At 42.2% G+C, this 22,926-nt stretch overlaps 2 protein-coding genes across 2 annotated transcripts in view; both read left to right on the top strand.

The window, feature by feature from the left end:
* The window catches only part of plcl5 (phospholipase C like 5), a 60,671-nt gene extending 41,407 nt beyond the window's left edge, over window positions 1–19,264 (top strand). The window contains 5 exon segments of the mRNA XM_018702631.2: window positions 3,098–3,301; window positions 6,876–6,951; window positions 13,722–13,831; window positions 17,350–17,553; window positions 17,555–19,264. Coding sequence (XP_018558147.1) covers window positions 3,098–3,301; window positions 6,876–6,951; window positions 13,722–13,831; window positions 17,350–17,553; window positions 17,555–17,803 — 843 coding nt within the window. The 3' untranslated portion in view covers window positions 17,804–19,264.
* A 138-nt stretch (window positions 19,265–19,402) lies between these two features.
* Window positions 19,403–21,774, top strand: hcrt (hypocretin (orexin) neuropeptide precursor). Its single transcript, XM_018702644.2, has 2 exons — window positions 19,403–20,403; window positions 21,181–21,774. The coding sequence occupies exons 1-2, from the start codon at window positions 20,320–20,322 to the stop codon at window positions 21,544–21,546; spliced, it is 450 nt and encodes a 149-aa protein (XP_018558160.1). The 5' UTR covers window positions 19,403–20,319; the 3' UTR covers window positions 21,547–21,774.
* Window positions 21,775–22,926: the final 1,152 nt, after the last annotated feature.

Below are 22,926 nucleotides of genomic sequence, written 5' to 3'. Positions count from 1 at the left end.
TGTAGATGCCAGTTGTGTGGAGCCTGGTGTTGTGGATCTGGGGGACAGTGACATGGCTTATAGCCAACAACCCACAAGGCAACAACCAGGCCAGTTCTGGAAGCTTCGCCTGCCCTGGCTTGAATTCAAGATTAGACTTTAACGTGTGAGAGAAACGTCTTTTGTACCCCTACTCACTAAAATCCCAGATATCGTGGCATACAACCTCAGCCATGAAAGCAGCGCGCACACACACCACTTTAGATGTCGCCGTCAAAAGCGTTATTTCACCTCACCAAGCTCGTTTAAGATTCCTTTTATCCTCAAACAGCAAAGCTTCCAGGTGGCCTGCTTTGAATAATAACAGAAAGAGAAGTGCGTTTGACTATTAAAGAGACTGAGGAAATCCATGAACATTGACCAGTGGGCAGATATGATAGGTTGCCATGTTTCATATGTGGATCTAGGCAGCAAATCAATTATTTCTGCGGGAGACCTGAGTGAAGTCCTTTCCCGAGTGCTGCTACTCATGAACCTCATAAAGTGTTGATAGAGCCGGAGGAGAGCTGCCAGCCTGGAGTTTCTTTTTATTAGCTGAAATGTGTGTGTTCCATCATATGCTCCATTCACCACCACTCAATTCTGTAGGCTAGAGAGAGGAGGAGAGAGATACTCAGATAAAAGCAGAAAGAGAGAGAGAGGGGCAAAAAGAAACAAAAGCAGTGTTGTAACCGGACACAGAGCTCTCATTTGGGAATGTTGGAGGGGGAGTAAAGTGGGGGAAGGGAGTAATTAAAAACACAAGCCTCTCATTGGGTTTTGTAACACCGTGGCTTGGAAACAGTATGGCTTTTATTGCACATCAATTATTGAAAAACATTTACGTATGTGGTCCCATACACACATGCATGGAACTGAATGCTAATAACTTAAGCTCAAACCACACGGAGACATAAACACATACAGTGCAGTGTGTGTTTATGCGCGTGTTCACACACACATAATCACACACTGGGTTTTAATCCAGACGCCCAGAGCTGTCCTGCTTCCACCATTGTGTTTCTCTGTGGCTGTGTTCAATGGCCCAAGAGGTGTTAACTGTGGCTGAGGCTCAGCATACAGATGCCGACTGTGTCCCATGGCCACCCTCTCAGTCCACAGGAAGGTCAAGCTCGGGTAGAGGTGGTGGGGTGGATTTTTCTGCAGATCCTGGAGGTCTATCCCAGGGAGACCGCTAGTTCCCACACAGCAGAGTGTGTGGACTGAAATACCAACACCAGCTTGTTCTCTCTAAATTGTTTTTTTTCCTCCACTCCTGTTCTGTCCCCAGTTTTCCCTTTACCTCGTATTCTCTTTCATGCTTTCTTGCCTGACTTATGTTTCCTCAGTGCTTCTCATCATCGCCCTCACTCCTCTTATGTCTTTGCAGCTCTGCCTCTTCATGTCTCAGCCCAGATTGCTCTTTTTCACTGCCTCTCTTTCACTGTCCCTTTCTCTTCTCCCACATCACTCTGTCACGCTCGCTTTTCTTACTGTCACTTAACCAAGCTAACTGATGTGGTGCTGTGTGGAAAAACAGTAGGCCTGATTTGGTTGCTTAAATTCCCATGCTGGCAGAAGAATGAAACAGAATGAAGAGACAGTTGCCTAGTTGCTGGAGCTGCCGAGACTTTGAACCCAGACGTGCAGAGACTCTGGCTTTGTTGGCCTGGAAAGCAAGCTGGCACCAGGAAAGGTGAAGAGCAAGCAAAAGAGTGGGAGGCTGAGGCTGGCAGCATACTCCAAACTAAATGGAGTTTAGGCTAACAAACTGCTGCTTAACATGGTGTTGCCAACAAATGACAGTATACTCATGAGTTGAGGTGTTGGTCAAATTATCATGCTAGGTATAGAGGGGTTTGGGAGGCGTTTTAGGGCAGATGCAGTTAAAAAATGGGCGGGTGGGTTTTTGACATTGTTAACTAGTTTCAGCTTGTTATATGGCAGTGACAGCTACATTCTGTTCTGTTTTGTTTTAACTCCAAATCTTACTAGTCCAAATATGCCAAATTAGATTTTAGTTTGAAATAAACAGAAGTTGCAAGATGTAACATTAATTTGAAAAGAAAATCCTAACAAATTATTCTTACAAATATGACTGAAAACTAGAGATACAATGCTGGTAGATTTCTTCACTGATGACACTCATTTGGCAGATGCTTTTGTCCAAAGTGATACATACTCTACAATGAGAGCAGTTTGAGGCTCAGTGTCTTGCTCAAGGACACTTCAACATGTGGAGAGGAGGAGCTTGAGGTTCGACTCGCTAACCTTGTGATTGATGGCAGATTTGCTCTACTAACTAAGCTACAGCTGCCCCAAAAAGTAAGATTTGCTATTGGTGCTAGATTAAATAAATGGGACATGTTAAGATTTCTTCATTTATCCAGCAGCAGAGGGACAAAAATGTTCAGTGGTCCATGTAGACACAGGAACATAAGGAGAAGAATGCTTTGTATTTATTAATACTTGACAGTCTTTAAGGTGGATATTTACAGTGAATACAGAAAGGTAAATACAATGATATGGGTAGGAAAGGCATTAAAGAAAAGGTGAGAAAAGAGAAGGAGAAAGTAAGAGAGTGAAGGATGAGTGACTGAGTGAATGTATTTAGCATCTACAGGATCTGGTCAGACGTTTGGCTCCAGAGCCTCTCGGCTGTTGAATTAACAGACTGACGTTATGGGAAACTGATTTTTACTAATTTTACTGTCACTAAAACATATACTCGCTGCTATCTCATCTTGTCTCTGGTCTAAGGGAAGTATAACAATCCCTCTCATTAAATCTCACCCAAGGTCCTCTGCAAAAAGTGGTTGCAATATTTGCTATTTCATTAGGACCACAATCAGTTCATTTGGCAAGTACAATAACTCTGCAATTCTGGTTGTTTTTATTGAAACAGAGACATAACGTAGTCATAATTAACAGGTACAGAGCACAAGGACAAAGGGCAGCACAAATGTAATATGTGTATTTATTTATTTATACTGTAATATTTAACATTTCTTTTTATTTGTGCACTTTTTACATGTTCATACCCAAATTGCTATCCCTCACTGTGGATTTTTCTTCCCAGAATGCCATGGTGTCCTTCAAGGAGCTGTGTGGCCTGACCCCCGCCGCCAACATGAAGCAATGTATCCTGACAGTGTCTACCTGGCTGATGAACAGTGAGCGGTCACTGAGGGTAACAGTGGACCTGAGTGAGACCTACCCCACCATGGAGGCTCAGGGTCCTGTACCTGAGCTGCTGCGCAAAGTGCTCAACGCGTATGACATGGTAAGTAACCTGCACACACAGTAAAGTGAAGTGAACTGAATATCTTCATGGATCTGAATTTGGTATAACACATTAGCGTGTGTTTTAATCAGCAATAAAGTACAAGTAAATTCAGTACACACGCTGTCATAGCTTCTGGAAAGAGCACAGGCGGGGTGGTGCAATGAAGTTAATAAATATGGGTAGCAAGTTTAAGAGGCAAGCAAGAGTCCACAGCATGACCAGCACAAAAGGAAACATATTGAGACATTAGCAAATGATTTGGCAACTGACAAGGGGGAAAAGGGCTGGTTTAAATACATGGGAGAAAATAGGTGAAATGAGAAACAGGTGTGCAGGTAGGCAGGTCAAATATTTCCAGCTGCAGCCACAACACAAACGTCAAGGACAAACATGAAGGAAGCTGAGGGGAGCTGAACTTCTTACAAGGAGTTTGTTGTTTGTTTGGACTCCCCTTTGCCACTAACAAATTATGATAATGTGCATGGTGTGAAGGGGTGTGGTTTGTAGGGTCTGCAAGGCAGCAGCTGGAGCCTTCTCAGGCAGGGAGGTTCCAGTGATTGGGAACGGGTAACAGGTGAGCAGGTGGATCTGGGAACACGAAGAAAGCCCGGGACATCTGGTGGGGCGGGTGGAGCATGACAGCTAACTAGAAAGCCAACATAAACAGGGCTGTGACAGGAATCATGACACACGCATATACACATACACTTAAATCAATGTTATACTCTGTTCCTGTGAGACAATAACACTCTTATTATAGTGTGTAACATCTCACTAAATATCTACTTCAGATAAAGATAAAATGTCAAAGCACTCAGGCATTCAAATATGATAACAGGGGCTGCCTGGAGATGCTGTGATAAGCACTTCCTGCTCTGTGCAGATCTTCATAGGTGCTGCGCTTACAGAAATAACACAGAAAAAAAAAAAAAACAAAGCGGATGGTTAGCGTGCTTCCCCCCTTAATGCTAGATTGTTTAACATTTGATTCAAGCATTCACACAGCTGGATGTGTTTTACAAGGCTTTTAAACATGCCTCAAACCACCTATTTTACTAGTCAGATTGTCAAGCTGCAGCTACTCATTGTATAATTTCACATGTCCTTCTCTATCCTGCCTCCTCTCTTACAAGAACACTGCATTTTTCACCACTTGACATTGGCACGGCCCAAAAGGGGCTTGGAGGACTCTGTCTGTAATTAGTTATCACCCACTGTTTCTACTCCCCTCCTCTCCTCCCCCTTGTAAGGCTTGGTGGGAGCTGGTGAAGTGGGTCATGAACGAGGAACAAGGCTGTTGTTCCATGCTGCTCAGGTCAACGGTGCCCCCGCTGCTGACACAGACAGGAGTGCGCTGACTTCAGGAGCGACGCAGCGCACACGCACAGCTTCAAATAGAATCTGTTTTGGCTTTTATGAAGCTTCGCACCAAGCGGGAGGCTTCCTGGCACTGTCAGAGCAACTCTCATGCTCCAGTCCACAAAGCAAGTTTTCTGGGGACAAGCTGAAAGGCATGCCCAGAATCTCATATTTTTGAAGGTTAGAACATCCACTCTCAAAAACATTTGCTCTACCAATAGTGCAAGCTCCTTAACACCAACAAATGCTTGTCATCCATGTTACCTTACTGAATATTTATTACTTACTATTAATAAGAAGAATAAATATCATTTGTTTATATTTAAAAAGGGCATCAAAAATGACAAACATGCAAGTAAATATCTACTAGAGATTATTAATTATTCTCACTCAATTATCTTGTGACACCCTGTGATGACAGGTCCGGTCATTTTCCCCAGCCTGTTTATTTCCTAGCATATAGTCTAAGGAGTTAATAAAATTATGTATGTGCATTAACCTATGGTCTCGTCCTGAGGCTTGGGCATGGTCAGCTCAGTGTTTGTGTTTGCCTCCCAAAGACTGGCTCATTGGCACACTCCCTACTCAAGAACAGAGGACCCAGTGTGTGTGCACATGTGTATGCGCATGTGTGTAAATGCTTGTGACTTCATGGGATCATGGCTGCCAACATCAGGCCATTTACTGTAGAATATCAATGTACAGTGCGTGTCCTCAGTCACCCCCATGTGGGTTGCAACCAGCCAGTGTTGTAACCCTGAGCTGAACAAAGCTTCAATACAGTGCTACTCTGTTTCCAGAGATCATGCGCATACCTGTACATTTATGTGGAAATCCAAGCAGACCCTGTATGTTTGCCTCACTCTACTTGTGACAGCCTTCTGTTGATTATAATTATAGTTAGTTGTCTTATTCAACAGCTAATGTCAGATTAGTGAGACTCAGGGCATGGATGTTTTTTGTTTTTTTTAAAGACTTTTTAGTCATTTTCCGCACCAATACTCAACAGTCACACAGGAAGGAATCCTCTGTAGCAGAGGAAGAAGTGCTACTTTCAAGACCAGAAGGCAGTGCAGCTTCAAGACAAGTTGCATTCAAGACTCTTAGTTTGCTTCGCTGTTGGAAATATTTGCTGTTTGTCTTACTTTCACTATTGCTACAACTCTCACCCACACATTCAGCTCACAAGACTCTCATCCATTTTCTTGAGGCTGGTGAAGAAATTCTTGGAAATGTAGGTTCATCAAGTACTTAATGCAATAGACTTCAAAGGTTCTGCATATTTTTGTTTTTACTTTAGGTTTAAAACTTTCCCGTGACAAAGGGACCGTCCAAAATGAGCTCACTTTACAAATTTGTCTGCACTGAAACCAGTTGGGATAGCAAAACAAGAGAAGACATGCACATGTACACACACATGCACGTGTGCGCACAGACACAGACACACACACACACACACAGTATGAGAGTCCACTTCCTGTCTCCTTGCTAACAAGAGTGTGAAACTTCATTAGCTTCCCCCTCAGTGCTGCAGGGCTGGTCCAGCTGCTTCTCCTCAGCCTGTGGGATGATGGTTAGGGCTCAAACTACACCATGCTGTGATGGTCAGATGCAAATGTAGAGGTGAAAATTGGAAGCTGCATTCCTCATTTCCTTTAAACCACATCACATCATTGAAAAAACTAAATGTAGGCCTAATTTCCTTTATGCAAGCCCATAGTCAAACATTTAGTGCTAAATAGGCTGTTTGCAATGTAGCTTTTCTCACAAATGTTACTTAGCGTTCTCTCTGTACTTACATACAAGGCAAAAGAAGTTTGAACTTTGTTGTTTTCATGCCTAGTTAATTGGAAAGAATCCACTTCCCCTGATTATGATCTTGCACCAATTAAAGTAATCAGATAAAGACATTTACATGACAGCTATGTTGCCTTAATTGGGCTGTGGCTGAATTATTTGTATGCCAGTAAACATAGTAGCTAAGAGCTCAACCCAAATACTACAAAATGACCCTGGCTGTTGAGGAGATCAAATCTATTAGGTTATAGCCTAGCAATGTGGCAAGAGAGACACTTCCCATTATGTTTTATGGAACGTTTCCTTCTTTGTATTTTTGTTTTTTCTTATCTTAATTGTTGCTGTAAAGGTCCCTTGTGTTTGACTATGCTGCGATGCTGTTGCAAACTAATGCCATGTACTCTTTGTCTTCTAGATGATCCAAACCAGCAGAACGCTGATTGAGTCAGCTGACGTGGTCTACTCCAAGCTCACACAAGCACAACGGGCAGGTATGCTGTATTATGGGATTGAGCAGAGCACTCAGCTGCAACATCCCCATCCATTTACAGTGAGGAACATGGATGAGTAGTCCAAACTGAATCTGTTCCTGTTTTTCAGAAAACCAGTGACAATTTCATGGTATTGGCTTGAAAAGATTCCTGTTTTTTTCAAACGTAGATTCTCTCCTTTTATGACACTTCAAAAAAATAAGCAGCAGAACCATGAAACAAGGCAGGATGAGGTAGATCTGTCTGCTACTGTGAGGAAGATGACTCACAATTGAAGGACAAGAATCGTGTCAGACACAAATGAAATTCACTCACTTACTGGCATATTTCTTTAATTTGTTTAAGAAAAATAAGATCATAAGACACAAAGCACAGTAAATTCAGTTGGGGGATTCATATTTTCAGCTCCTCTGTTTTAAGATCCAAATGAATAATGTACTATAAGAACATGCAGCTACAGGCTTTTAAACGTATTATGTGTCACGTCCTCTTGCCTAAGAGAAAGAGCGCAGTGTATCTACTCCTACAGCATCTACATCAACATCAACAACAGTGGCTGCTGTTGATAGAACAGGCCATCATCAGTGAGTCAGCGCCGAGTAGTTATCATGTCAGTGGGCAGGTGAAAACAATCAGCCAGCCACACAGACAAAAGGGCTGCAAGAGAGAGAGGACAGAGAGCATAAACATCCTTTGAGAGGAGGAGAGAAATGAAATGGTTTGACAGAGTGTGGAGTGAGAGGGGGTGGGATGGCAAAACGGAGAGAAAGGGATGGTATTAAAGAAGCATTTTGTCAGTACAGTGTTTTTAAACAGGGTGCTCGGTGTAAAAGGTCCAGCCTTTTAGCAGAGAAGATAAAATTGACTATAATAAGATCATTAGGAGAGAAATCACTTCAAATCAAGAAATCCAGTGGCTTGTCTTCTCTAGCCTCTTTTACATTCAGCACTAATTGTTCCTCATTTGCCTTGCTTCTCTACTATGCTGCAGTGCCTCTGCCAGAGAGCTCCTCAAATAAGAGCACATAGGTTGAATACTGACATCTTCATTTTGCATGTTTGCCTCATTTTAAAGCATAATTAAAGAAAATGTGAAACCTACAAATTCAGGCCTATATTGTGTGTTTTGTGTATGATGAACCCACATGGCACATGCCAACCCAATATCCTGAGGCTGATAAGCCAATATAAGCCTGCTATGCCCAGCTTTACTCCCTGGTTTCACACAGAGGCAGGCATATGTTTCACTCCCCCCACCACAACAAGCCAAGCTGATATTTGTGCGGCGCAGTTACCCTGGGATGTAGGTTGAACGCTGGGGCTTCAATCACAGATTTGTCCCCTGGCTCCAAGGTTCCCCAGCCCAGAGCTGGAGGCATCTTCAAAAGCAATGACTGCAGAGTTAAGCAGAGCTTAAACCCCACACAGCCACAGCCACACTCACAGCAGTGTCAGTAGCTGGATACCGGAGGCTGATGCTTAGCTTACTCCTGCTGTCAGGTGAAAACTTTGTACTTGTACTTCCAAAATGTCAAAATTTTAGGAACTACACTTTTACACAAGAAAATCTGCCTTATTTTGTGCCTCACAAGCATACTTGTTTAAAGTAATTAAATTCATTTTGAAAGGGCTTTAAAAGCCTAAGGGTTTAAGTATTTTCTGAAGGAGCATGTAATCCTTCCAATCCACTTGCAGAGACAACGTGGAAATTCCTAAATTTGGAGTTAGGGTTAGTTTTACGCATAAGAGCAGCATTATGTAAGAACAATACAATGAGGCAGAGGGCAGGAGCGACAGCTCTGAGGGGCCTCAGCTGCATGCCAAACATAGCACTTTCCCTATCGCCCACTCCCCTGCCCCTGGTGCTAACACACATGCCTCAATCCAAACCATTGCCATTCTCAAATATACATAACTTGCATGTCTGCCTCCAGACATTTGCTGTCGTTTTGACAATGATAAGAGAGGCAAAAAATATAATGTTCAAATAGCTGCTTTTCCTCTGACATAATGTGGTATTAAAACAGGCTGCCAGAGAAACAGATGCCCTGACAGTGTTTACCAGATTCCAATTACTTAGCTTTTTATGTGTAAAAGAGCTATGTAATGTGACCTATTGCCTCTAATCAGAACTGGGAAATAACAATTCTAAACTTTAAATTAAATTTAACCTTGTTGGCCCTAGGGAATATAAATCTAAATTATTATAAACTCAGAATAGATAGAATAGAATAATAATACAGAATAGAGTGAGCCTACCAGCAGTATTTCATCACATTATTTAACTACGTGTTGTTTATGCACAATTTTACCTTACTTGTTAGTTATGTGCAACAGCCTTATCTACATCAGCACATGCGAGGGCAAAGTATAAAATATTGTTGATTTATAAATATAGAAGCAAATATAAATTTGTATCTGTGCTTGCAATGCATGAATAGCATTTAAGAAAAATTTCAAGGTGGGAAAAGTGCTTGATGGGAAAATTACGATGCTTCATACTGCTTCCTGTAAGTCGTCATTTTTAGATCTGCTATAATAATCTCTCCCTTGCTTTAATAAACAAATTATTTTCCGATATTAATGCAGACACTTCTGTCCTGCTCCTCCGCTCAGCATGCTCTTTGTCCTCTCCATCTGCTTCCTGTCTCACTCAGGTCCCTGTTGTCTGTTTATCTGCTGCTGCTTTTGCTTGCACATACGCAGAATTCTTCCATAATAGTCCATCAAGTGTTCAGTGTAGTTTTAATTGTATGGTTATGGCCAGTTGGAACATTAAATCCATCTATATAGCAATATGTCATTCTTAAAATTGCTGACCTGCTGCAGAACTTGAATTTTAAAAGTGCTCTAAAATGTGCTTGAATTTGACCTTCATAAAGCTGAATATGTGACAAATAGAAAGGTTGAGAGGGGTGAGGAAAGTCACTTCAATTTAATTTTACAATCAAAGTCAGTGGATCTAATAAAATGATGTACAGATTCACCTGTCTGCCTGTACAAATACTACAGCACAACCCATTCTTCATAAATGGGGTTTCTCCTCCTTTCCTGTCATCTTTGTCTTGTTTAGTCTGTATCCCAGTTCATTACAAGCATTTGTTATCCTCCAGAGAGCAGAAAACCCACAGAGGACACTTGGTTGAACTTATTGCTCCCCAACAAAGCACTGCATCTTTCTGATGGCTTGGAAGGCACAAAAATCTACCTCCTTTGATAGACTGACAAGCAGTGAATGCACCCTTCAGAAGCCATCTCATAAGCCAAATGATTATGTACAAACTGACGATGACAATAGCAAGACAACAGCCTGAGCACAGACAGAGAATCAGAGAGTGGAGGCATACGAGGAGAGAGATGGTGGATTTGCATGGAATTGAAGGTTTTGTCCCTATGATCGATCTGGAAGCCAAAGGTATAATTTTGGTGTAATGGCTATGTGAGGAGCGGAAAAAGGTGCTATTAGAGGACGGGCTGTCAGCATCGGAGAAAGAATATGGGATGGAGTGGGACGTGTGTGTGTGTGTGTGTGCGGTGAATCTAAGCTTAATTTAAGGCCTTTGATTGAACCTGACACTTTTGCCCTGGCCATTAAAAGTGTGCTCTGCTCATCAGCTAAATGCTGTTGTGACAAAGCCGTAATCGCAATGACGTGCAGGCTGCCATCTGAAATGAGGGACCTGAACTAACCCCTTACCTCCTAACTTGCCTTTCATTTTAAATTGCAGCAACTTCAAATGACTGGCATGTTGATAGATTTATCACTCACACAGCAGGATGCTAGAAACGGCAATGGACAGTTTTGGGTTGCTTTTCTTATTTCCCCAGCAGCCCCACCTCCTTTTCCTCTTTTCCTTCCTGCTTTCAGTTTATGCCCAGTCATTATAGCAGCTAATCAGTTTAATTTGGGCAGTGAAGCTGACGTGTTGATGAGGATGGAGAGGTGCTGGATGATCCCCCCTGGGCACTATTGATGGCTCGGCATCACACACACCGCTAATAGGGGAACAGATAGACAGCTGGGTTGCACACACTGGCACCTCCAGATGCTGCCACTGTGTGTTTGTCTGTGGGTGTACACTGTACACTGGCTTATGTGTCTGCACGCATATCTAATCTGTGCATGGAGAGCACAACTCCCACTCCATCTCCTAACTAGCCTCTGCCACACTGGTCTCTATAACTCAGTGGATTTCCTTAAGTAAGGGTGTCTGTCATCAGAAAGCTTTACAGAAAGAGTAATAGATGCTTGTAGAGCAGAGGCTACAGTGCCTTAGAGACGGGCCACGACTTAATTAAACTATTTATAAAACATCTCTGTGCTTTTGTGCATCTCTCAGCATCTCTGTGTGTTCAGCATTGGGGCTGTGAGGCGTTCAAGTTTGAAAATAGCCCTGCATCCAACCATGTTAAAACAGAAACAGGAACAGGTGCAAGTCTGTATGGGTTTGGGAGCTGCTGTCTCCCTGCAAGCTTGACTGTGCTTATTTATTGATGTCTCCTTCCATGCAAAGACATGCTCTCTGGCTGACCACTGTGCTGGTACGGTTTGAGGCCATGCCATTCCATTACAAGTGAAATCCAAGGGATAAAGACATCTCCCTTTCTTTGTCTTCTGCAGTCATTGTTTTCCCAGCTCATCAGCAGTAGCTGGAAAATCCCACTCTCTATTTGTAGTGACGATATTCTGCCTAGGCTTTGCAGTGTGTATGACTCGATATACTGTATATTAATGAAGCACTGATCTGACTGCATCTCCCTTTCTCACCCCCTTTTTACCATCTTTGTTTTCATCATTTCTTTTCATCACATCCTGTTTGGAGATTCTGTTTGATTTTATTATTTACTTACGTTTCTCTCTCTCTCTCTCTCTCTCTGCCTGTAACTGTCTCTCTTTCTGTGCATGTGTATTTGGAGCATAAGGGGTGCTGCTGCAGTACTCATTACAAAGGCAAAAACCCTCACTGCTCTATGCAGAGACTGAAGCTTGTGTCTGTCTACTCAGGAGAGACTTCTTGTTGTCCCCTCAGTCCTTCTGTCAGTCTAAGCACTAATTTCTCTATCTATGTCTCTCTGTCTCTCTTTTTCTGTGTTCCCACTAGAGAAGTAAGGCATACGATCCTGACTCATCAGAGTCACAGGGGCCACTTTCTGTTTATTAGCTCAAATTTCACAGAGTATAAGTGACAGTAAGGAACAGCAACCGTGTGGCTGTTGGGGGAAGGAAATGCTTAATAATTGGGAAATTAAATGCTTGAAGAGGCTGTATTGCGACAAGCTGCCTCCAGCTAATTTCATCTCTTATTCAGCTGCCTGCCTCGCTCCCCAAGTCCTGCGATCGCAAACCGCCTTGGCTCAGCTCTGCACCAGCAGCAGCCCATTAACTACACCAGATTACAAGATCAAATCAGCCCTAAACCCTGTTAACACAACTTTCAGGCTCAGAAACAGATATTCTGCAATGGCTTTACATCATCAATTATATGGAAATTAAAGAACAACAGGGGCCCTTGCACTGATGTGCACTGAAGGCCAGAGATGGTATTTTATGTATTTACTGCTTGACCTTTTGATCTGTTTTAAGTGTTGTATAAATTAGGGGAAATATGTTCTTGTAGTGAGTGTCAAACATACGGTTATGTTGAAGTCAAGTTCATCAAATGAGATTTGCATACATCAGCAGCTCATTGGTTTGGGGAAAACTGGGCTGTACTGAGGCGTACATAGGGGCATAAATTGAAGGTACCAGTAGTTCTAATAATGTAATTAAATGAGTTTTTTTTTTCTTCTTAAATTTTGTTCTCCACACTGACATGGTCTTAGGGCTTTGAATCAGGCGAGGAGGCTTGTGTGTATGTGTATATGTGTATCCATGAATGAATCTTCTAACTAGTTACTGAAAAGAGCTGATGACATAAGAGTGAATGACTTGTGATGTTGGGCTTTTTGTGAATTATAGCGAATTATGTTATATCAATGTCTCTGCAGTGAATCAAAGCTGGAGCAGTATAAGGTCAGTTGTCAGGGACAGACTGACAAGCAGGCAGAGACTTACAGCTTTAGGAGGAGTTTGTTCTTAAAGCCCAGAGGATTAGTAATGGTCTGCCTGGGATAAATGAAGCTAGATCTACTGATTGACTAATTAGAGGTTAGCCTGCATTGCACTACTTCAATTTCACCTATTATTATTGCAGCACATTGAATGGTGAACTACTACTGTGACCACTAAGGTACACCTTAGTGGTTCACTACGTGTCTTTTGTCCTGCAGATTCTGTGTTGCACAGTGCAAAAGTAAAAAAAATGACAATGAAAGGAAGCAAATGTCTGTCAGTTTGTTAGTTGGCATTGTAGATTAGATGCATGTTAACAGATTTCAGTCAAAAGTCAGTCATCGATTTGGATCTGCATTCTGCAGCACTAAAAACTTTTAAAAGAATTTTTAATATTAGGAAATAGCAAAAACATTTTGCTATTTCATCATTAACTCCTGCAGTTTAATGTAATAGAAAAAATGAGAGAGATTATCTACAATTGTTTGTGTTTTATGTCTCTGCACTTTAGATTTTCTATTTTACTATTTTAAGAGCAGCTCTTAACAAGACCAACCAAATTCCTAAATCCTTTAATAAGGCTTAAGTGGAGTAATTTCCCCTATACTTCTGTATGCGTCGAGATATTTGTGTACTTTTTTAAAAACATTCCCTGCTCTTAAAGCATTATTCATTATTCATTATTCATTATTTACGTGTCATGTGTGTCTCTGTCCAGGTCTGGACTTCCATGAGGACCTGCATCGCATTGGAGCAAAGGAGGGTCTGAAAGGCCGTAAACTCCAGAAGGCCATGGAGAGCTACGCGTGGAACATCACTGTGCTCAAGGTGTGGACCTCACAAGTGGTCTCTTTAACACAACAAATACCACCATAATTGCACTATACCTCCAGTTTATATAAAGTACTGGCTAATACCTTTTGATTGATTTAAGATGTGAGATTATGTCGCAGACTATAAGCAGCTGGATAAGCAATCCCAGACCCTGTTGGTGAGATTAAACTACATGATGTCTTAAGAAAGCTCCCTGGGCTAATTGTGTTTGCCTTCTCTCTAATCCCTAAATCTCTTAATTAATTACTGTTAATTCAAGTACTGCTTTATTTATTTGCTCATGTAACTATCCTGACAAGATATGAAAGGATTGTTCACACTTGTTTGCACACATGCAAGCTGCCCTATTATTCCTCATAAGGAGACACTGGGGCCCTTGGACAAGATTATGCTCAGCAAGATGCATTCTTGTCTCCGCCTGCCCCTTGACACAGGAGATAAGGTTGCCTAATGCCCTCAACTTATTGCATCTATGAGCACCAGTAGTAAAACCAGCTCTGATAAAACACCACATGCTGCTCAGACTGCACACTGCGGGTGGGCCAGTTTGGCTAAGTAAGGACAGAGCAGCGAGGATATTTTTATCTCATCTCATCACCCAGAAATCATTTAGTATTGAGTGAAGAAGCTCCCTTGGCTGAGCTTTTTGCTGGAGTGTCAGGTTAGGTAGATGTTTGATTGCTTGATTCTTCTTTGCCTTTTTATGTCTGCCCTATCAGACAGCTAACACCCAAAAGACCAGTGAAGATTAAGGGTACAACCTGCAGTTACTGTCAATAACTATTAGTCTGTTATTATTCTCTCGTGTTTTGATGAACTGCTTAATAGTTGAGTCTTAGATCACATTAGATTTCCTGTATTGTCGAACTAACAGTCCAAATCTTTACACCTGTTTGAAGCAGCAAAAAATAATAGCAGCAAATCCTCAAATCTGGGAAGCTGGACACCTGGTGTTATTGGTTTGTAAATGAATTAAATACTAATTTGTTTACCTTTTTTTCAGCTAATTGATTTATCAACTCATCATTTCAGCACTAATTAATGTTATGGCTCTAGCACTTGTAGATTAGTGTTACAAGTGCTTGTCTTCTTGTTTTTCTTGAACTATTAGAGTAGCACTGTGTTGTACAACAGCCAGATTTGTATTAATTAAGCTTCATTGCATTCTCTAGAATTCGGAAACACATAGCATAACAGGTGGACACCCAAACCCAATCCTAACCCCCCACCCCACCCCCACCTTTCCCCCTGTGCCCATCTCTGCTAAACCCATCCAACTCCTCCCATCCCTGCCCAGTCTCTCCAAAACACACTTTTTTTTCTTCTTTTTTTTCTGATGAGCTACATTCTCAACATGAAGGCATCTTGGCATGCACATAACCCCCTCCTCCTCTTCCTCCTCTCATTCTTCAGTTGTAATCTGTGTCTCATACTGAACATTTGGTGAGAGCCCGGTGCCTGTTCGCCAAGGCTGCCAACCGTGCCCAGTTATTTCACCTGTTAACCGCTCCAGATCCTCAGCGGGCTGGGAAGCACTTGCTGGTAGATAGCGGGGGAGCCGAGAGGAAGTGAGAGAAAGAGTCATGTCTGTCTCCCAAACTCCCTCTCTGCCCTTGCTTTGACAGTTACAGCCAGATCAGAGCTGTCATAGTGAATGAGGGTATTTGCCCATTTTTTCCAGTGATACCACCCTGTCACTCATTGTACCTTCCCATCAAGAGAAAACCGAAATCAGAGAGACAGAAAGAGAGGCTTTGAAGCTAATGTCAAGCATATTGTAGGCTAGTGTCTCGTTAAGAACAATAATAAGCACCAAAAACATGTTGCCTCTTTTTGTTTCTATTGTAATTTCAATAGAAAATTTATAACATACTCTGGCCCCTTTTTGTTTTACATTCTTTAATTTTCTGACTTCATCCATAAATGATAGCACAGGTGTAGATGCATCGCTCTAAGTCTTGCTCACGAGCCAGTGTCACATACCTTTCTCTGTCTACAACCTTAAAATAATCTACTCAAGGCAGGTTATTGACTCCCCAATTTCTACCAAAGGGGTGGACTGATTCTGATAAACACGAAAGGGATTATGGGCTAGAATTTAATGAGGATATAGTGGTGGGATTTGATGGCTGCCCTTGCTTGGGCTTAGCCCCCTGTGACCAGCTTTAGGCAAGCCGTAGGGGTAAATGTACCCAAATACAAGTGCCGTCGTGATTTGGCTCTGGCAGCAAAGAACAAGCTTCTCGCTGTCTTATTTTATGCCTGGTGAGTCATGACTTACATAATTTCTTTTTTTCTTTTTTTTCCAAACATATGACTTATTCATGCTCATGATTTGCGTACTGGAGTGGCTCAGGTAGAAAGGCACTTGCAGTGTATTAACATCACCTTGGAGTAGAACGTCCGGCAGCGTGTGTAGGGCAGTACCTTCACTCATCCCACAATATGTCAGACTGCTGTGCCTGCCTCGTGGCTATGAGAACTCTATCCCTTTGCACCGTTTACATGTCAGTCTGGTGCAGAACAGGTCAGTCTGTGCCGCTTCACAGGGATGTTAGCCCAGTGAGCTGTCACAGCGGGTCAGATGGAGTCCAGAGTGAAGTTCAGTGAGAGCAAGGGAAAATATGCAGATTCACAGATGAGAGGGCGACTGCTTTCAACTTGCTTGTGAGCAGATGTTGGAGGAGTGGCAGTATAAAAAAAGTGTTGGAGCGGACACACTGGAAGAGAGGGGGCTGTGGCAGGAATGAGAGGCCTGAAGGGAAGAGTCAAGGGTTTAAAGACTGAAGAAGTGGAGAAACTTTGGAAAAGCATGCGGTCAGATTTCATTTTCTCTCTTTTGGCCAGTTCTAATAATATAAGCACCTCTTACACACAGAAATAACCGCCTGTGGAGAAGACTCCACCACATTTCCACATGGCAGAGACAGCTAGCTTAAGGAGGCAGGCAGCCCATGGCGGTGGCCCAGACTGACTTGACAGTGCTGTATAGCAGGATGCCTGCCCTGACCACTTCCTCCACATATGGCAGGGATTCATCTCTGGGTGCTCCCAAATACAGAGCAGAAATGTAGTATAACATTATCACCATATGACAGCACTATTCACCAGCTGAGAGGAGCAGTTGGAGGGGCTGGCAAGCAACCAAAGGCCTTCATTCAGTGGCTTTATACTGCCCCCTTCTGCAACTTATTAGTTAATGCACTAAGGAAAGGTATTCGTGTAGCACTTTTACCACAATGTGTTTTTTTGTTTGTTTGTTTATTTGTTCTTGCTTTTTTGCCTAATCTTTATCTTAACAGGTACAAGTCCTTTTAAGATTAAAATCTCTCTCTCAAAAGAGTCTGGGTCAAAAAGGTAGCGTAACACTAGATGATTTTATCTAAGTGTAGGTTCAAACAGCCCTGAGGGAATGGATATCCTGCTGCTTTTGTTGCCTTAAAATTTGATATGGTTATGTGTTGTTGACAAAGCTGTCTTTCTTTCTCTCTGTTTCTGTGTCTCAATCTCAGGGCCAGGCAGACCTGCTGAAGCACGCTAAGAGCGAGGCGCTGGACACTCTGCGTCAAATCCACTGTGCAGCTCAGTCCTGTGGCCTCAGTAAAAACGGAGCAGCTTCCCCCCAGCTCCCGCATCATCCTTACCACCAGCCGCAGCAGGTCCAGATACAGCAACAGCCTCAGGCCAAGCCCCACCCACAGCCTCCACCACTGCACCAGTCCCAAACTCAGCCCCAGTCCCAGATTAGCACCTCAGGCTTATCTCCATCCCCTTCCCCAGCCACATCCCCAGCTACCAGCTCTCCCTCTGGTTCAAACTGTTACAAAACCACCAGCCTATCCTCAACCCCCACCCCTACTCCAGCCTCAGTTTCAGTCCCAGAGCCAGCAGCAGAGGGCAGCAGGACCTCTCGAAGCCATCCCCGAGAAAGAGATGGTCAGCAACGATCCTGCGGGATCCTGCTGACCCGCAGCCTGTGCCCACAGAGAATCCTACCCAAAGAGAGACAGAGAGAGCGAGACAGAGACAGAGAAGCAGAAGGGAGCACAAGAAAAGCAGCAGGCCAGTAATGAAAGGGAGCATAGAGGAAGTGATGGAAAGGGTTAAAGAGATGATGATGGCAAGGAAGACTCGTCGTGTTAGAAGCGAGACACAAGTCTGAGAGGAGGGCTTAAGGAGAAAAGAAGGAGAGACCTCACGCTTCAGTCACTCATTTCTAAACAGGATGGAAAGCTGGAAAGTCAGTCTTTATTTTTCTCTTCCATCTGAGCTAGAAGGTTTTGGTCTCTTCTGTCTTCTCTCTTGTGAAAAGCAAAAGGGTAAACAGCTAGTAACTTCTGGTGTGTGTTTCTGCACAGGAACATATTCAGTAGTTGTATCAGTAAGTTGGATATCCATGTCTCTCTCTGGGCTAGTGCTAGTTACATGCCTCTCTACTATGTACTCTAGCTCTGTGGGTACAGGCTTTACCTCACACTGGCATTTTAATGCCACAAATTTGCCTTTTCATTTTTAGAGACTCCTCAGCATGTCTTTGCTTTGGTTTCTTCATGCTCACGCTCTTCCTCCTCCATCTCAGACATAAAGCTATGAGCGAACCCTTACTCTTTTCAATGAAGAGGATGTCATTTTCATTTTTAAGTGCACAAAGTAGAGCAGCTTGTCTAGGCTGAGCTCTGTAGGAGTAACAGATCGACCATTTCAGCACAAACCAGGGAGCTGTAGAGCTAAAATAGAAAAACAAAACTGCAGCTGTTGATGTGTCACACTGATGCTCCACTTGTATCCCTTGCTGGTGTCAACCTCCATTAAGCCCCACTCACATTTTCAGCATCATTCCTTAGAATTTAAGTTCTCCAACATTCCTGGACTCTCCCCCGCAGGGTCTCCTTGTCTCCTCCCCAGGGGCTGTGTGTGTGACGTTACGTGAGTTGGTGTTTTGGTCCCCAGGGTGGAGCTCGCCCACATCCTTGAATGGCGGCGCTCACCAGCCAGTCACAACTGGAATATCTGACCCTGCCTGTTAGAGGTCAGAGGTCAACAGGAACATGGTACTGCTGTCAATAAACACACAAAATAAAGTAAATATAGATGTAAACTGTATGTAAAATGTATGAAGGGAAAATATATTGCTATAATTCTTGCAGACACAGACAGTAATGATTGATATTATAATAATTGTTGTTAGTTCTATTGATATTCTGATTCTTTTTTAACATTACTTCCACATATACAGTGATTTGACACCTATTGTTCTGTGGTGCAGATCAGGACAACCAGTGCATGTGGGACTGGAACGAGAGATTACGGGTTAGCGCCACAAGACGAGGGTCAAACAATAACCTGACATGTGTTTTCACTGCAAAGTGAGTGTGGAATCTGTAAGAGCTCCTTTAAGTGGCCCATTAAAACTGGCTTCGTTGTTTATCCTGCCTCCTCTCGTTCATTGCCCTTTGCTGACTTTCAAATGGGGATACATTTGAACGTTTTATACAGGGATGTTAAACGTTGGATTTGAACAATGTATCAATCAATTTCATGGGCTGCTATTAGAAAATGTTTTAGCTGTGCAGGGTTCAGAGAATGACTGAGTGAAGTTAGTTTTTTGATTGCCTTTAACCAGACATCACTGGCTCTTCTGAGCATTTTGAAAGCGGCTTTTACTGCCAACGTAAAGCAATCAATAGCTTTTGGAAAGCTTTATTGATTGCTTTTGATGCACTGTGACGCACCATTAATTCTCTTGATATAAAATCCTTTTTTGTATCAATAAGCAAGAAGTATCCATTTATTTTATCATGAATTAGTTTGTCTCATTTAAGCAGTGCTTCCTGCTGTCCATAAGATGGCAACAAATAATAAGTAAATGGCTGTGAGGATGGAAAGATGAAAACAGCAATCTGGAAGTCAATAATTGCTTTTAAGTGATTTTTGTTATTCTGTTATATTTACTTATGACAGTGACAGTATCATGTGGGAGCAGGAGTGTAACTGAGAGTTACAAAACTGTTCTTGATGTGTCAGTATGGCACCTTTTGTGTGAGGGAATAAAGTACATAGAACCTCATTAGCACTTTTGAATGAGCTTGTCATTAGCTGAGAAAGGGCATCAGGGCTTTTTCTCTATTTGTATGATATTTTTGAACTCACTGGACACATTAGCTAATTGACTTCTGTCCCTTGCTGCTCATTGCAATGGTATGTCTTAATAAACCTTTGGCATGCAGCCACAAAGACATACCTGTTGTTCGTCGAAGGTCCAGAGAAGTGCCTTGGAGATGATCTGCCACAGGAGACTAATTAATGGCAGCAAGCTTGACAGCAAAACCTCAAATGAAGAAGGAGCAGAAACAAAAGAATTTGTGGGGTTTGTGTCATTTCTGTGTTTGGCCTGAATGACGTCCACACAGGGTTGACGGCGTGCACTGCACAGAACAATATAAAAGACACTACTTCTTCCACTGGGGAGATAAGAAGATCAGATGACTCCCCTTCACAGAGACCAAAAGATGATGTGGTTCCCTGCCAACTTCCAGACAGCTGCTGGGGTGGACATGTCTAACAGGGTAAGGCAGCTGAAAATCTTTTATCTGAAATTAAAGAGAATAATTTATTGCGAGTGTGGGAAATAGTATTGAAGGTTGCATAAGAGTTGCTGCTTATTTATGAATGTGTTTGTTGCCATGTCTTCTTATTTAGATATAAATAACTAATATTTATTTTCTTTACACATTCATATCATTTTTGGCCTTATCAAGACATTATGTATATAAACAGTTGAGCTTTTATGCCCAACATGTTTCACCATGTCATTATGACCATGAGTTGCTCATTCAAAAGGTGAAACCTCAGTACTTGGGCTGCATTTCTGCAGAACTGTAGAGTGCCCTTTCCTAAAAACCTCTTTTGCACAGATGGTGTTCTCTGTTCAGGGGATCAATATGGATTATAACTGAGGCATTTTAACACATTCTGATCAGGCTGATCAGGTATGCAATCATGGTAATCAATGCTTTCCCATAGTATTTTGGCTCAAACTCTCCCACCACAACCCTCAAAGGATAAGCAGTATAGCTAATGGATGGAGATACTGGAGATTCAGTGAGTCATATTCATTATACATAGATAGGAGTCTGTTGGTCTGGCCATGATTGTTTCGTTTGCGTCAGTCAAGAATTCTAAACTTCAAATACCACCAATTGCTCTATAAAAAGATATATTTCAAAGACATGAGGATATAGTTCTAATCAAAAGTAAATGAAGTGTCAGTTTTTGTCTGCCAAAGCTGCAGATTGAAATTGATCATTGCATACAGGTGTAAACTAATCTCTTTTACCCAGCAGAAAGTCCTCGTGCTTGTCTTGATGTTGCTGCTGTCTCAGCTGACTTGCGATGCTCACAGCATGTCTGAGTGCTGCAGACAACCCTCTCGCTCCTGCCGCCTCTATGTGTTGCTGTGTCGCTCTGGTGGTAAGGCCTTGGGGGGACCCCTCACAGGAGATGCAGCTGCTGGCATCCTCACTCTAGGCAAACGGAGAGAAGATGAGTATCGCTTACACAGCCGACTCCACCAGCTCCTACAAGGCTCCAGGAACCAAGCAGCAGGGATCCTGACCATGGGGAAGAGGACTGAAGAGAGGGCTGGAGAGCAGTACATGGACTGGATGGCTCAGTCAGAAACTACCATCACAACACCCCTTCCTGTTTGAAGGCATATTTATACGTCATGATATAAGTAAACTGGGACTTATTTTGTGAGCGATATAAATAACTTATTTTGTGAGCATATAAAATGTATATATTGCTCGTGTGGAAACATGATTTGTTTGTGATTTTCTTTTATCTGTACCTTTTTGAGTGTGATTTGCATTTGCCTGTGAGAGAACTTTAGGGAGATGTGTAATATTGTACATACATGTACAATAAAAAAAAAAACCATAAAGCTGACAACATGTCTTTTGTCGATTCTTGGATGGGTCTTCTGGAATTTAGGTTTGGTTTATGTATGTATAAAGACATTATGCTATTCACTATTCTATTCTATGTACAATCTAACTACCTAAAAGAACAGCTGCAAATCAGACAATTCCAGAAACATGGAAGCAGTATTTAAAAGATATATATCCAGTACAAGTTCAGGAATTACTGCATGAGGGAGGAGAAGACCGATATATTCTGTAATGCCTTCTTTATCAAAACAGCAATATGTGGAAAGAAAAACCCAGTGTTGGCTTGATTTTGATTGCATGACATGCACCCAGAAGCTCATCGCAGTGTGGAAATAAAGTGGGCCACAAGATGGTGCTGACATTGTACAAAGTCAGTAAAGGTAGGAGTGATACAGACAATACCCTGACTACTGAATAATGTGGTCATCCAATAAGATGCAGTGTGCACGTTTTGCTGTATATAAAGTGGTTTTCACCATCAGTTCTGTTTGCCTTGATGAAAATGTGAACCAACATGTTTGTTTTTGATATAGCATAATGCTGCAAAGAATGATTTTTTTACATAGATAATCTAGGGGCTTTAATACGTTGCACTTTGACGTGAAAGAACACTGCAATGAAATTATTATCCTCTTGCATTCACACTGTAGGTATGTCACAAAAACCTTGTTTTTCACACATGCCCTCTCTTCTCCCACCTATTTATTCACTTATTTTATTTCCTAAGCTACATTTCCATTTGAAATAAAAGAAGCAACATTTTTATTACTATTCAAAGTTAAAAAGTCAATAATAACACTTCTGCATTTGATCCCTTTTTTTAATATGAAAACGATGGATATATTCAGGTTTAATTTTCTCTCTTTGCAGGATAATTGAATGGGCTCAAAGCCCCGCCCGCTTCTGTTCCACTGGCCTGTGTATGTTCAGCGTGTTTTTGCTTCGAGGGTTCTTTGAGACGCTAAATCATACCTGGATGTGTTTTCTGTTCTTATTCTAAGGTAAAACTAAATGTTCTTATTACTTTATCAGCATTCAGCAGCTGCACCTTGTTTGACCTACAGGTATTACTGAAAATTCTTGAGAAACTAGGATTATTGTTTCCATGGTGGACATGTTCCTGAACCGAGTAGCTCAATG

Source organism: Lates calcarifer, linkage group LG11 (assembly GCF_001640805.2).
Source record: "Lates calcarifer isolate ASB-BC8 linkage group LG11, TLL_Latcal_v3, whole genome shotgun sequence".
Classification (NCBI taxonomy): Eukaryota; Metazoa; Chordata; class Actinopteri; family Centropomidae; genus Lates; species Lates calcarifer.
This window is presented reverse-complemented; position numbering and strand designations above follow the sequence as displayed.